The sequence below is a fragment of the Heterodontus francisci genome, chromosome 2 (genome assembly GCF_036365525.1).
Source record: "Heterodontus francisci isolate sHetFra1 chromosome 2, sHetFra1.hap1, whole genome shotgun sequence".
Classification (NCBI taxonomy): Eukaryota; Metazoa; Chordata; class Chondrichthyes; order Heterodontiformes; family Heterodontidae; genus Heterodontus; species Heterodontus francisci.
Genome location: NC_090372.1, coordinates 163,081,486 through 163,097,225, shown reverse-complemented (window position 1 = coordinate 163,097,225; position 15,740 = coordinate 163,081,486). Strand labels below are relative to the sequence as shown.

General features: G+C 40.5%; 1 protein-coding gene across 3 annotated transcripts in view; it reads left to right on the top strand.

The window, feature by feature from the left end:
* The window catches only part of cubn (cubilin (intrinsic factor-cobalamin receptor)), a 403,204-nt gene that overhangs the window by 101,244 nt on the left and 286,220 nt on the right, over nt 1-15,740 (top strand). For all 3 annotated transcript variants that reach the window (XM_068013312.1, XM_068013303.1, XM_068013322.1), the window contains exons 16-20: nt 277-437; nt 1,048-1,229; nt 5,629-5,785; nt 7,629-7,807; nt 10,695-10,854. In XM_068013312.1, coding sequence (XP_067869413.1) covers nt 277-437; nt 1,048-1,229; nt 5,629-5,785; nt 7,629-7,807; nt 10,695-10,854 — 839 coding nt within the window. The remainder of the gene's footprint in view (nt 1-276; nt 438-1,047; nt 1,230-5,628; nt 5,786-7,628; nt 7,808-10,694; nt 10,855-15,740) is intronic.

The following is a 15,740-nucleotide window of genomic DNA, read 5'->3' as shown; positions in this document are numbered from 1 at the left end:
TACAGAATATATTTACATTACTACTGGACTATTTGACCTGAAAATCCATTGTTGAAAATGTAAAATGTTTATGCTCATTACAAGCATCACAGCAGATAATGTTGCACTGAGAATTAAAGTATTGAATATTAGGCTTTCATGTACATTTGTTAGAAGAGCATCCAGTACCACATAAAAAATCTTTGTGGTTTTACAAGCGTGCAAATTAGTTGTTTTTTAATGTAATTATTGTGATCCAAGGTTTCTTAACCTGAAATTAAGGCTTGTTTATTTCAGGAATGGTGGATATGAAACATCTCCCTTGGTCGGTCAGTACTGTGGTACAAAAGCCCCACCGCTCATCATATCCCACAGCAACAGGCTATGGATTAAATTTAAATCGGATAATACTCTTCAATACCGTGCATTTATGGCTCAGTGGGATGGCACTTCCACAGGTAATAGCATTACATCAAACAAATATAACAAAATGTTAATTAATTTCAGATTGCTCAGTATTATTTTAATTTGGACAAGGGGATAAGCTTTATACCTGCAATTTAAATAATGAATAAGGAAAGAATCCAGCTACCTTTTTTAAATAAACAGCTGACATTCGAACTGATCAGCACTGACATGACCATTCATGTGTGCTATTGCACTCTAATTTCTGAAATATCTCATTATCATTAATAAATGGACCAAAGTCCAGATTTGTAGATGTGCAGGGAGCACACGAGAGGGCTGATTTTAACTCTCTTGGCTCAATCTAAAATCAGAATTGTGCATTTATTGCCCCATTCTTGCTCCAGCCAGGGTATTTTTTCCTGTGGCCTGCATAAGGATGCAAATACATAGGATCCCATTTGCAAACAGTGCAGTGTACTTCTGTTGAAGTCAATGGAATTAAATATCAGGCAACTGATGTGATATTGCCGATATTGCATCTCTGCCTGTGGACGAAGAGTTGCATATTGTAGTATCATTGTTAATGTCTTTGGTCTGAGATGAATGATTACAATAACCACTTGTTTTTCTCAATGGAATAAAATCAATGTTTCTCTTCAGGCTGTGGTGCAACCCTTACAACATCAAAAGGTAGTTTTACCTCTCCCAACTATCCAATGCCATATTCACACAATGCAGAATGCTACTGGCTGGTTCAAACGAGTGCAGGCAGTGAGATTGAGCTGCAGTTTGAACAATTCCACTTGGACTCCAGCACTGGATGCAATTATGATTACTTAGCTGTATGTATATTATTTAAGTTTGATATGGAAAAGCTATGATATATTTTAACAATTATTTCAAGGAATTTTCATGCTCAATCTAGACGAGTCAGAAAATGTGAACATTGAAAGTTTTTTTGGAATTTAAAGTTAACCCCACCTTCTGAATTTCAAATGAGAGGGATCAGTATTTTTGGAAATTTATCTGTAAAATTCTATTATGGGTCCTATACATTTTTGGAGTCAAATTGTGTCACATGGTGTAACAGGTCTCTCTGTGCCCCTTGCATCTCAACATGCTATTCAAATTGACTTACTTGTTGGCACAAAGTGGGCTTCTGCTAACTACTCAATCTAATTGTCACTTACTTTTACATATTCTGTAATGTTGTGGAATTCCAGAGAGTTAATGGGGGAAGAAAAAGGCTTCCATTACACAACACAAATGAATGTAACTTCTTCCCATTAGATGCATTTCTCTATAAGTGAATAGGATATCAGATTTTTTGATTATGTATGCAATTTATGCCTGAATGCTTAGATAAAGGTTTTGGACAGACATGAATGGAAATGTACTTATTTGCATCCAATTTTCAGAGGCCATCTCATCATCTCATTGCAGATGACACCAAAATTGGTGGTATAGTGGACAGTGAAGAAGGTTGTCTAAGGTTACAACAGGATATAGATCAACTAGGAAAGTGGGCAAGGGATTGGCAAATGGAATTTAATGCAGACAAGTGTGAAGTGATGCATTTTGGGAAGTTAAACCTGGGCAGGACATATGCAGTGACTGGCAAGGCCCTGGGGAGTGTTGTTGAGCAGAGAGACCTTGGGATGCAAGTACATAGTTCCCTGAAAGTGGCAACACAGGTAGACAGGGTGGTGAAGAAGGTGTATGGCATGCTTGCCTTCATCGGCCGAGGCATTGAGTACAAGAGTTGGGACGTCATGTTACAGTTGTACATAATGTTGGTTAGGCCGCATTTGGAGTACTGTGTGCAGTTCTGGTCGCTGCACTACAGGAAAGATGTGACTAAGCTAGAGAGGGTGCAGAAAAGACTCACAAGGATGTTGCCTGGTTTGGAGGGCTTGAGTTATAAAGAGTGATTTGGATAGGCTGGGTCTGTTTTCGCTGGAGCGAAGGAGGCTGAGAGGGAACATAATAAAGGTATATAAAATTATGAGAAGCATAGATAGGGTAGATAGCCAGAGTCTGTTTCCCATGGTAGGGGTGACTAAAACTAGAGGGGATAGATTTAAGGTGAGACGGAGGAGGTTCAAAGGGGATCAAAGGGATAAATTCTTCACACAAAGAATAGGGGGTATCTGGAATGAGCTACCTGAGGAGGTGGTGGAAGCAAGAACAGTAGCAACATTTAAGAGGCATCTGGACAGGTACTTGAATGAGCAAGGCATAGAGGGATATGGAACTAATGCAGACAGGTGGGATTAGTATAGATAGGCATTATGGTCGGCATGGACGCGGTGGGCCGAAGGGCCTGTCTCTATGCTGTACAACTCTTTGACTCTATGACTCTTAATTATGTGTAGCTCCAGGTGCACATTTGGACCTGGTGAGAAAACTTGCTAGTGGTGGGAATGCAAAATTGGCATAAATGAAATTTAAAGTGATAGTCAAAAAGGAGTATCAAAAAAAGGTGAGAAAATTTGTAATAGTCTTTGCAATGACTCAAAAGATATCTCAAACCATCCATACGCTTTCCCAAGTGAGGGGATTAGTAACTGATAAGCAAAATTGAAGGCAAACTACGGGCAAAACTTTTCAGGCAAATGACAGAGGAACCCAGCACCTGACTCCTGTTTGTTAGCTGCTGAAATGGAGGTGTTGGCAGCTGCCAAGGTGGTTGGAAGGATGGATACTATGCATTTCACTCCACGGCACCATTCTAATAATTCAGCAAGGAGATGGAATCACGTTTCAGACAACACAGCTGACTGCTACTGTCACTAAATGTGCCAGCCCTGTTTTTCATGATAACTCTGACTGTCTGATGACCTGGAATTTTTTAAAATTCATTCTCTGGATGTAGGCAAATCCAGCATTTATCACCCATCCCTAGTTCCTCAAAGAAGGTAATGGAGGGTGTTCTTGAACCACTGCAGCTGTGTAATGAAGGTGCACCCACAAAACGCTTGGGTAGGAAATTTCAGGATTTTGATCCAGTGTCATAAAGATATGTCCAAGTTAGGATGATGTGTGACTTAGAGGGGAACTTGGAGGTGATTGCGTTCCCTTGTGCCTACTGCCCTTGTCCTTCTAGATGATGGAAGGCATGGATTTGGGAAGTGCTGTTGAGAAGTCTGAGCAAGTTGCTGCAGTGCATCCTGCTGAAAGTACACACTGCAACTACCGTATGCCAATGGTATAGGGACTGGACGTTTATGCTCTTTGATGACTTGCTGATCAAGTGGACTGCTTTGTCTTGGATGGTGTTTAGCTTCTTGAGTGTTGTAACAGCTGCACCCATCCAGGCAAGTGGAGAATATTCCATCACACTCCTAACTTGTGCCTTGTACGTGGTGGAGAGGCTTTTGTCAGTCAGGATACCGAGCCTCTGACCTTGTCTTGCAGCCAGAGCCTTTATGTGGCTGGTCCAGTTGAGTTTCTGGTCAATGGTGTCCCCCAGGATGTTGACAGTGGTGGATTCAGTGATGGTAATGACATTGAATCTCAATTGAAAGTGGTTAGGCACTCTCTTGTTGGTCTTAGTCATTGCTGAACATTTGTGTGGCAGGAATGTTACTTTGCCACTTATTAGCCCAAGTCCATGTCTCATTACATGCAGATATGAACTGCTTCCTTATCTGAGAAATTGTGAATGGAGTTGAACATTGTGCAATCATCAGTGAATAGTCTCACTTCTTACCTTATGATGGAGAGAAAGTAATTGAACAAAGCACGTAAAGATGATTGGATCTAGGACACAGCCCAGAGAAACGCCTGCAGTGATATGCTGGGCCTGAGATGATTGGCCTCCAACAAACACAATCATTATCTTTTGTACTGGATAAACTGCAGCTACTGAGAGTATCCCTTGGTTCACATTGACTTCAGTTTTCACGAGAGCTTCTTGGTGCCACACTATAAAGAGAGTTCCCCACATTGATAGCTAGGTGTGCCAAGGTGTGCAGATATAGTTGGTGCAATCATGGCAGGTACAACAAATTCAGGTTATGTTGTCTGTTGGCCATGCCATCCTTCTTTCATGCAATGCAGCTGAAAATGTGACATATTGTGAGTATATCACACTGGTGGATTTCCCTCCTGTCCACCCATTTACCCTTGCCATGAGGAAGATGGCAGTAGGCCTTAGAAAGTGGCAGTAACAACCATGGAGGCCTCCAATGGAAGGAGAGTGGCATTCAGTGGTGGTCTCTTCTTCATTTCCAGCCCGCATGTATTTTTTTTGTGTAGACCTTGGTCTCAACCATGGTATACGAGGCAACCAGCCTTCCCATATTTGAGACACTACTGGCAATTTAACTTGCTTACTACCTCTGTAGCACTGCTGAGACGGCGCAATGGTAGGCTCCTTCTTGATGGTGAGAATCTCAGTGAAAGCTCCCAGTGCATGGTTGAAAGACCCAGACCCTGAACTATGGGTCACTGATTCTGGCAGAGCTAAAGGAACAGACAGATGTCCCACCTCACTGGAATACCATTTCTGAACGGACAACCCCAGCCTTCTTGTCTTCACTATGCAGTGAAACCACCTACAAGGGCACAATTTATAAGAAACAGAGATAGGCCATCCAGAGTTGTAAATGTATTCCTATGTGTACTCATAGTTTCTGGGTCTTTCATGCTGTGAATCATCTTCATGTAATGCCGATGTTGCTGAAAATTCGTACTACATGTCAATCAATACTCACTGGGGAAAAACTGAAATGGAAATTCTGAAGAGCTTTTTATCACAGCAAAGATGACTTATTAATATAAAAGCAAAATACTGCGGATGCTGGAAATCTGAAATAAAAACAAGAAATGCTGGAACCACTCAGCCGGTCTGGCAGCATCTGTGAACAGAGAAGCAGAGTTAACGTTTCGGGTCAGTGACTTATTGTTGGCAACAGGGTGACACACCTATTGTGCCGAATGTTACTGTAGACATATAATTCTCCATATATCACTTAGGAGATAGCTATTCCAGGTATTTCAATATCTGAAGAGTCAGGCATCACACATTATGCAATATATTTATACATTTGGGAGATAAACTATGAGCTACAACATAAGATCAGATAATATGTGAGGTAATAATCCATTCTGGAAAGTATAGGTGAAATCACAGAACATATGCGATCTATTGGTACAAGTGCTGATTACTATAGGAATAGTAATAAAGGAAATGTGAGTCAAATACTTTGATCATATCTACTTATGTTTCTCTTCTAGGTTTATAATGGAAACAACATAAATTCTCAGCTCTTGGCCAAATTGTGTGGTAATCAGATGCCAGCTCCTATCATTTCTTCCAGAAATAATATGTACATAAAACTCCGAACTGACAGCTCAGTAACAGCAGGAGGATTTTTTGCTAAATATATGCACAGTAAGTAAATCAACCCACAGCAAAATTGATCCAAATCTAAATCCTGTTTCATTCTTTGGTTATGTTAAGTCAGCAACCTTTTCCTTCTCATGTTCCAACACTAGCTATTCCTATTCACTTGTGTTCTAAGTATCACCTAGTATGTTCCTCTTTGGCTCAATATGTAATTTTCCTCAGAATATATGACTCTGAGCTGATATTTGTGAGGAATTATGAGTGATGGGCACATGCTCTGAAGTGCCATTGGTGGTTCTTCTGGAATATTTAGAGGAGGAGAAGAGTAAGAGATGTCCACAATATTATTTTAGGTTTAACTATGTTAACACAGAGGGTGGTGAACATGTGGAATTGACTGCCCAGGGAGATAGTAGAGAGAAGATACATGCAAAGAATTTGAGGGATAACTGGATGGATATGTCAGGGAGTGGGTGATTGAGAGATATTATGTTTTGGGGGTTGGCCATATGGACTGCAGAGTCGTTTCCAGGCAATGCTATCCATGCCCTGGTTCGAGGTATGAATTATGCTTACAGCAAGTGACATAGCTTCATGACAGCCTCCTTGGTGAAGCTAAGACACCTGACACATTGCTCCTCTGTGAAGTTCAGGTAGGAGATGTGTTCTCCGAAGACTTGCTATGGGTATGGTGTCTGCACAATGCCCTCCTCCAATCTCTTCTCCCAGCTGCTCTTGCTCATCCCGTCTTCTCTCTCTCATCCTCCAGTCTCAAATGCAGAGCTACCAGATCACCTATGACAGCAGTAAAGCTGTTTTGAAGGCAGGAGAAAGCAGTCTGACAAAAGCAAAACCTTCTGAGCAGAAATCAGAACTCAGTTGTAGAAGACAGAAAAAATACATAGAGGTTAACCACTAGTCTGACAAAACAAACCAGCAACTACTCTGATATATAGTGGATGAGCCTGAAGGGTCCTTTCTCCTTGTTGGTACCATCAGTTGCTGAGTGAGTTTATCATATTGCAAGTTGGTTGCTGGGGCAGCCCTGTTTCACAAAAGGGTCCTACAAGAAGTGTAAGATACTAACTGAAATATTTTAATGAGGTTTATTAATAATTCCAGCAGGCGTACTGGTTGCCTAGGGAGGAGCCTGACCAATATGGCAGGCTGTGCACGTCCACCACAGAATGGTCACCATATTGGACCCTTAGGCGCCCCTATCATGCCTGAAAAATGGGCATGAAGTGATCAAATTTTTAGGCCTTTGAATGTGAGACAGAAATTTATCTGAGCTCCTATTATTATTCTGTTGTAACTTGATTTTAAATATCTTAATAACTGAATTTCTGCATACTATTTATACATTGATACCATGGACAGTAATACTACCAATTACCCTCAGTAATTAAAAATAATGCTTTCAAACTGATTAATGATTTCCAGAAATGCCCAGCTTTTACTTGACACTTGATTTAATGACTTCTAGAATGATCAGCAGTTTACAGGATGGACATATTTTCTGTTTTGATTTTGGAGCACTCTCCAGTTTAGAATGCCACTGCTTAAAATAATATCGGACTTTCAACAGTACAAAGCAGTGGAATTTGAATATCTTAAATATTCAGTTCTACTCAGCATGTTAACATCACATCACTGATTGACACAAACCTTAATCCAGCTGAGGCCATGAGACAAATTGATGTTAAAATGGAAGAGATCTTGTTAAAACTTCACTGTATCAGCGTTTGTGAAAGCTTTGTTCTCGGTGGCCCTTTCAGTATGCCATTGTTTGTTCTTGCTCTGTTTATTTGTGTACTGGATTCTTCTGACAAGTTATACATTTATTTTGCAAAATTTGCAAAGATCTAACATGTTGCTTCATTTGCAGCTTGCCAGGGAGTGATCATTGCAAATCGTAGCCAGGGGATCTTGGAAAGTACAAACTTTCCACAGCCTTATCCCTCAAACCAAGACTGTAGCTGGACCATACAGGCAACAGCCGGTAACACCATCAATTACACCTTCACTGCCTTCAGTCTGAACAGCTGCCATTTAGTATGGCTAAAGGTAAGAGTTAGATTTACAGACCACTTCATAGATAAAGGTAAAGTGGCCAAAACCCTTAACAATATTCTAAGATCACAGGTCATAGACTAGGAAGGCCATTAATCTATTCTGTTTTGTTGTGTTTTGCATCTTAAAGGACAATTTTGTTGAAGAAAACTTTAATTTAACTTAAGTTTCATCAGATCATAGCATAAACTGGACATTATGATCGTAAATCTCTGAAACATTCATTCACCACATGGAGAGAGTATGATATTTTTGTTAGTCTTTCACTGAGTTGCGTAATCATAAATTCGCCAGCTATCTGTAGACATGCCGCAAGGTTGAGAGGAAAGTAGAAATATGATGCTACAGTAGGAACTACACTTTCAGGTTGGGATGTTGTTGAAGCAGAGTAGAGGACACTTGACTACAGGTGTGTGTGTGATGCCAGGCACTGGGTAATTCCCCGCTCCCTAGAATTTACATCTCTGAAAGTGCCTGCAGGCTACTAAAAAACAAATGTCTAATGCACTTATCTGAAATTCCTCTTTCCGTTATTTTAGCAGGGGCACTAATCGTTTAAAGTAAGTGGGTTATTGTCTCCACTTACGTTGCAGACAGAGAAATTTCAGATGAACAACTTAAGCATTATAATTTCAGGACTGTTGCCTTGATAAATACCAAAATTGACCAAAATGCTTTTCTGTTTACATCAGGAGCAGATTAACACATGTGTCTAGACCCCAGTAAACTCACCAAATTGCTGGATCAAAATATTCTAACATTTAAAAATATTGTTACTTGCCATTGCATTTTGAGTTATTAATGCACTGTTTAAACATTCTGTGGGCCTATTTCTTCATGCAGTTTACTACACATATGGGTTTTAATGGAGGAGGGTGGGGTTGTAGTGCAGGGATGCAATGGGGCCCCAATTGTTGTTGGTGCAGAATCGCAAGAATTCTTAATCCATCTTTGGTTTATATTTATTCATGTATAACAGCAGACATCATTGTAAGTTTGAAATGGGGACAATATCATGTCGACTGTTTTTCACCAGAAACATTTATATCTAACCAAATCTGTAAATTAATAGAAACTACACTAGGGTCTTTGCCTTTCTAAAGAGCAATGATCAGACCTTTAATGTACAGGGTACTTTGTACGATAAAACCTTTCAAATATTACAATTTATGGATTTGCATGAAGCACATGGTGAGTATCAGATGAAATTATTTTAATTATATGTGTAGATACACAGTGTAATGGAAAAGCAGCTCTGAGCAGACTAAAGGGTCAATTTTCCTGGATTCGCTCTGCTGGGGTTCTAAAGAACAGAAATGCACTCAAAGGCCAACTGTGGGGATCCTAGGTCCCAGGCTATAAAAATGGTAAAGTGTAATGGTAAGAGCAACAAAATGAGAAGCATTTGCAGGGCTCTCAGATCTGAAGCTGCCTCAAAGATCGGGACCTTCTAACTGCTAATGGAGATCAGCATGTTAGAAGATCCTGATTGTCCATTAAAAATCTGGATGGGGGTGGGGAGCAGGCGACAGTGGGTGGTGGGGGGTGCAGTCAGCAAGGATTCAGAGGCGGTCCACACCATAAAATTTTCTTGGGCATCCCTGTGCTTGGACATCCTGGAAATAAGGGGTGGGAGGCCAGGTCTCTCCTTGCTGTCTCCTTAGCATGGATCCACCCCACCTGCAGGCCTGTCTCTGACCCCGCAGAGAAGCTTTGGGAGTCTTGGGGCAGTGTTAAAGAAGGTGCTGTAGACCTGGCGATCTGGGTTTCTGTTTCTTTTTCCTGGCTCTTATTGCTCATAGAATATTCAGTTCCTGGATACGTGGGCTAAGAAAATCGCCCCTTTAAAGATTTGTAACAAATTATGTGTTTCAGTTTTTGTTGATGCTGATTTCTTTGAGGATGCACAGCCAGTCACAAAACTACATGCTGGGATTGTGTGTGTGGGTGCACAGGCAGATAGAGGATTAAATAACTAAAGACAACAGGAAATCTAGGAGGATTGCATTTTATCAAAGTACCCTCCATTTTCCTTCAAAGAAAATAATAGGCTCCCAGTATTTCTTTGATTTGTCTTATAATTTCAATTTTCTTGCCAGCATGGAGAACTTTAAGTAGAGGCGCTCTCACTGCAATCCCACTTCAAATATGGTCATTATAAGGAAAGTCCCCCTGTTAGTTTAAACAGCTGGAGTGAAAAGGGGTCATAAGTTCAAACTGGTCTGAGAGCTGTTCTAGATGCTGTTGGTTTCAGAAAACCACACTGAAGACTAGGACATTTGCATTCCAAGCCTATAGCATAGCTTCTCAGTGTTGAGTGACTCTGGAGCAGCCATGTTTGTATTGAAGCTGGTCTAGCATTGTTTCCCGCAGTAACTGATATCACCAATGCAGGTATATCAGGGACAGCCTGCTTTTGCAGTGGGAACTGCAACTTGAGATACACTCACAGTGAATATAAGTCATAGAGTTACAATGTCGTAACTCTATCTCCAACCTGCATTCCCTGTGACCGTGACTTCTTGCTGGAAGCCTAGGATTGTGGAATTGCTCTGTTAGATACTGCACAATTGTGTCCACATCAGCATGAACATTAACATTGTTTTTTGAAGTTTATGGTAAGGCTGTTATTAGTTTCTTCAAAAAGCAGAGTACTTTGAACAAAAAGCACTCCTCCTAAACTTTCCTTCCCTTTCACCCTGCGTTCTCACCATTGCTGCTCCGTGTTTTAGCACAGGAATCTAGTGAATGGAAAAGGTTATTTCTGACTGTGTATCTAAAATGAAGTCTCATCTTCAACATGGTATGACTGTTCACAGTTTCTTTGTCTTTTGCCAGTAACTTTGCTCTTTTTTTATCTTCCCCATCAATATCAATTTAGCTATATGATGGACCCAGTGCCCAGTCTCAACTTATTGATACTTTCTGTGGGAATACTTTACCCCCATCAGGCAGAAGCTCTGGTTCTAGTCTGCATGTTGCATTCCATTCAGACACTAGTTTTTCAGGGAATGGATTTCAGATGCGGTGGTTCCAGAATGGTAAGAATACACATAATGTTGAAGAGTGCTTGTTTAAGCTGTCTGCCTGGCCTGACTACCAGCTGTTTCCTTTTATCTCATGAGCCAGCCTTCCTTTACTACCTCACTAACTGATGCAAATTTACTTGCCATTTCTCCCAGACTTTCTGACAACAAATCTAATAAAGCACATTTGGACATCACAATTGCCAAGCTCCTATTTAATGCTTTTTATTTTCCGATTACCTGTACCTGCTATTGCTATAAAATGGCTATGTCTGGACCATTCTTCAAGCCTTAGTTGTTTTCCCAAAGCAACTGAATTCTGCTACTGGGATTCTTTATAGGGGTATTTGTTAAATTTGTGTTTTAACAGCAGTTTATCATCTCCCCCTTTCTGCCCTCGAGTTGTTCATAAAGGGAGCATTCAAATTTCAAACGCACGGAGCCAAGGAACTTATTGGGTGGGTCAACACTGAAAGGACTGCAGAGACTCAGAAAAAGTGAAATATGTTTAAAAATCAGCAGGGAAAAGAAACCTCACAGAACTGTTTCATCAGAGAGGCTGTGTCAACATGACAGTCCTTCTTCACATGAGAAATGGCTCAGGCATTTCTCTGGAGATTTTCTAGAAATCTAACATTAGCCCTTACAGAAGTGTTTTTAATTATACTGCCTGTTAGCAGAATCTTCTCCTGCTCATGTACACCACCAAGTGGTTGAAGAAACAACTTGATTATATTTCACATTGATGGAGCTCAGGAAATTAAGGCCCCGTTGTATGTGTGTGTGTATATATATATATATATATATATATATATAGATATAGATATAGATATAGATATAGAGAGAGAGAGGTGGGGAGGTTACGGGGGAGTACAGGAAAATCTGGCAAGGCCGGGGGCACCAAGGTCCTGCCGAATTTAGTGGCAGGATCTCGGTATAAGTTTTTTTTCTTCTGTTTCCGACTTGGCAGATGACCAAATTAACAAGCTGGCCAGCTCCAAGCAGGAAAACCAGCATTAGCAAGTTTCAGCGGCACAGTGGCTAGCACCGCAGCCTCTCAGCTCCAGCGACCTGGGTTCAATTCTGGGTACTGCCTGTGTGGAGCTTGCAAGTTCTCCCTGTGCCTGCGTGGGTTTCCTCCAGGTGCTCCGGTTTCCCCCCACAGCCAAAAGACTTGCAGGTTGATAGGTATATTGGCCATTATAAATTGCCCCTCGTATAGGTAGGTGGTAGGGAAATATAGGGACAGGTGAGGATGTGGTAGGAATATGGGATTAGTGTAGGATTAGTATAAATGGGTGGTTAATGGTCGGCACAGACTCGGTGGGCCGAAGGGCCTGTTTCAGTGCTGTATCTCTAAATCAAATCAAACCCTGGGTGATGGCGCCCAGCAACTGGACCCAATCTAACAGTGCTCTGTGAGTACCTTCACTGCTGGACTGGAGCAGTTCAAGCAGGCAGCTCCATTACCTTCTCAAGGGCAACTAGGCATCGGCAGTAAACGCGGGCCTTGCTAGCGACACCCATATCCCAAGAATGAATTTAAAAAGAAGACTCCATTCTAATTTTGAAGTGAACAAGTTCTGTGCAGTTCAGACTCAGGGTTCTGGATAGGTTGTGCATTTGAGAAATATGGGCACACCGATACTAAGAGGGAAATGAGGGTACTGCCAGTTTATGTATCCCACCAATATATCTGGTGGACAGTGCACAACTGATATAATTAGCAAAGCAAATGCTTTTTAACATTTTTAAATTACTTTTAATTCATAGAATTACTATTCATCTAATCCCAGGTTATCTCATATATTTAGTTTTGTGGTTGTGGTACACAGGTGTGGCAGTGGCAAGAATGGCACCAAATGTTGTGGCATTGAGGTATCTGGTTAATCTGTTTACTCAAAGTGGGATAGGGATTACTGCTTACAGGAGGTAAAATCAATCTATAAGAAATGTTATTATTGTGAGAAATATGCCGTAAAAATCCTAACCTTATTCTTAGCACTTAAATTTTGAGCCTTTTGTAGCCAAATCCAAATCAAATGTCCACATCAACCCAAATTGACATTCTGATTTCTGCCCCAGGGAGTTTGATTGTGAATACAGAGGTTAAAGTGGAGAGATGGATTTGACTTGATGAAAAGGATAACCTAAACCATATGTCCAAGATTATCAAGTCACATGTTGGTGGAAAAGCAGATAGGAGTTGGTAGAAAGTAGTTACATTTTATGTACTACTGGGATCAACAAAGTAATTTTTACCAAAACCCCTGTATGGGTGATGCTTGAACTTAATTCTTGAATAGCAGATCTTCAATTTAACCAACAACAGCAACTTGCATTTATATTGCTCCTTTAACATAGCTAAAAGTCCCAACGCACTTAAGAGCATTATCAAAAAAAAAAATTGACATATCTAATGATTGATTTGCAATACAAAATTTGTCAGAATGAAAGTTATATTAATGTTGAATCTGTATGTCTTGCCATAGATTTTAAATTGTTCTGGAAGTCACTGTTCTGCATCTGATGTGGGCATAATGAATCATTGGAGAGTCATGCGTTCCTACGCCAGGCTATTTGCAAATCTACTCATACCACGTCAGTTTCTGGGCTGCCACACCCTACAGTATCCAGGAAACATAAATGTATGACTTTGGACAGTGCCAGAAAAATTTCAATGATAGCCACATTTGCCCATTGTTGGGAAAACTGAGAGAACTTAGGAAAAGATAGATATTTGGGGTCACAGATGTAGGTTGTGGCCATATTAGCAAAAGTACTGTATTTGGAAATATTTGAGAATAGCAATTCTTCCTTTATCCAAATAAATCAAGGAGTGGACAAAATTCACAATTAATGTGTACTGATTGCAAAAATTGAGATGACTGGACCATTTCTCGATAACATTTATGTAATTGTGGGGCCAGTCCTGCTATGGAGAGGGATAGGGGGAATAGAATTCAACCTCACTGCACATTTCATCAATATAACATCTTTGTGTAATCCACTGGCATTTAGGTAGAGTAGGGAAACAAGCACAGCACTACAAATCAATCAATAATCAACATGCTGCTGATACACCATAAATGCAGTTTTGCATTTGAATTTGTAAACATTTTCAAGAGAAAATATCCTTCATCAGTATAATAATACCCTTATAATATTATTATTAATAATATCCTTTGTGTGGGAAAATGGCGCACTGACACGGAACACAAAAGTCCGAGTGTATCAGGCTTGTGTCCTCAGTACCTTGCTCTATGGCAGCGAGGCCTGGACAACGTATGTCAGCGGCGCTTGAGATGGCTTGGCCATGTGAGCCGCATGGAAGATGGCAGGATCCCCAAAGACACATTGTACAGCGAGCTTGCCACTGGTATCAGACCCACCGGCCGTCCATGTCTTCGCTTTAAAGACGTCTGCAAACGCGACATGAAATCCTGTGACATTGATCACAAGTCGTGGGAGTCAGTTGCCAGCGTTCGCCAGAGCTGGCGGGCAGCCATAAAGACGGGGCTAAAATGTGGCAAGTCGAAGAGACTTAGTAGTTGGCAGGAAAAAAGACAGAGGCGCAAGGGGAGAGCCAACTGTGCAACAGCCCCGACAAACAAATTTCTCTGCAGCACCTGTGGAAGAGTCTGTCACTCTAGAATTGGCCTTGAAAGCCACTCCAGGCGCTGCTTCACAAACCACTGACCACCTCCAGGCGCGTATCCATTGTCTCTCGAGATAAGGAGGCCAAAGAAGAAATAATATCCTTTATCATTTTAATAATTGAAGATAACTGTGGTTCTGCTTTAGTGGAAGTAAATCAGTTTTTTAACGCAGAACCCAAGTATGTTTTTCCAGATCACATTAGCTCAGATGGATTAAGTTAAAATCTGTTATCAAACTTGCTAAATTGATAACATTTGCTAAAATAATAAATCCTCACTTTCTCTATTTCAACAGAATGTTTTAGGTACTTTGAAGTACGTGACCTGTTCCTTTATTTCATGGCTGTTTAGTTTGTTATTTGATCTCCTAGCAACCATACAGGAGCAGACATTATTGCAGACATTCCGTGGGAGGCTCAGAGGGTTTGCCAAGTGGAAAGAAATGTGTAATTTCAGTAGTTTCTAAACTTAACGGTCACTTCCCTGCCTGGTTAAAACCGGCTCATTCACTGCGTCATGAAAAGCTGAAGTTGAAATAATTTTTGCATGGCAACAGCATTAACCACATAGTCCTCTGCTGCACAAATCTGCTGAGAATGTTACACCCTTTCTGGGGCATCCAAGTGTTTTACAGATAACCAAGTTTATTTACTTTTTTAAAAAACTGATTTTATTAAACTGAAGGCCTTTATGATGAGGTACTTGCACTAAATTCTTGTGAATATTTTGTTGTCAGGCATTGACTGCCACTCAATGCTTGTTATGCAGTAATAAAATAGACAAAGCTAATCACTCTGTTTTCATTATCCATGAGAAAGAACAGATATGTCTGTGTTTCCAGGTGTTAGCACTGAAATAACATTCATGTTTTCAAAGATTACCTGAGATGTGTGGGAGCTTCCTGAGATTTATTTTTGTTTGCATTTCCTACTGTTCTGAGTGAAATGAAGGCTGAATTTGTTTTAAAGGTTACTTTGCTAAAATATAAGAGGTTGTGTTATAGATTAGAGCAGCTTTTTTCTCTTAAACTCCATGGATTGTAACTTTTTTAATGGATAACTCTTCTGTAGAATATGTTCTCATAGAGCTTTGAGGGACTTGTGTTTATCTGTCTAACATACTTGTACCACTGAATTAATACTGATCTTAAACATTGAAAGAAACAAGTGCACAGATACCCCAATTCCCAAAACAGATTTATTCTATAAAACAAAGGCCAAATACTGTGGATGCTGGAGATCT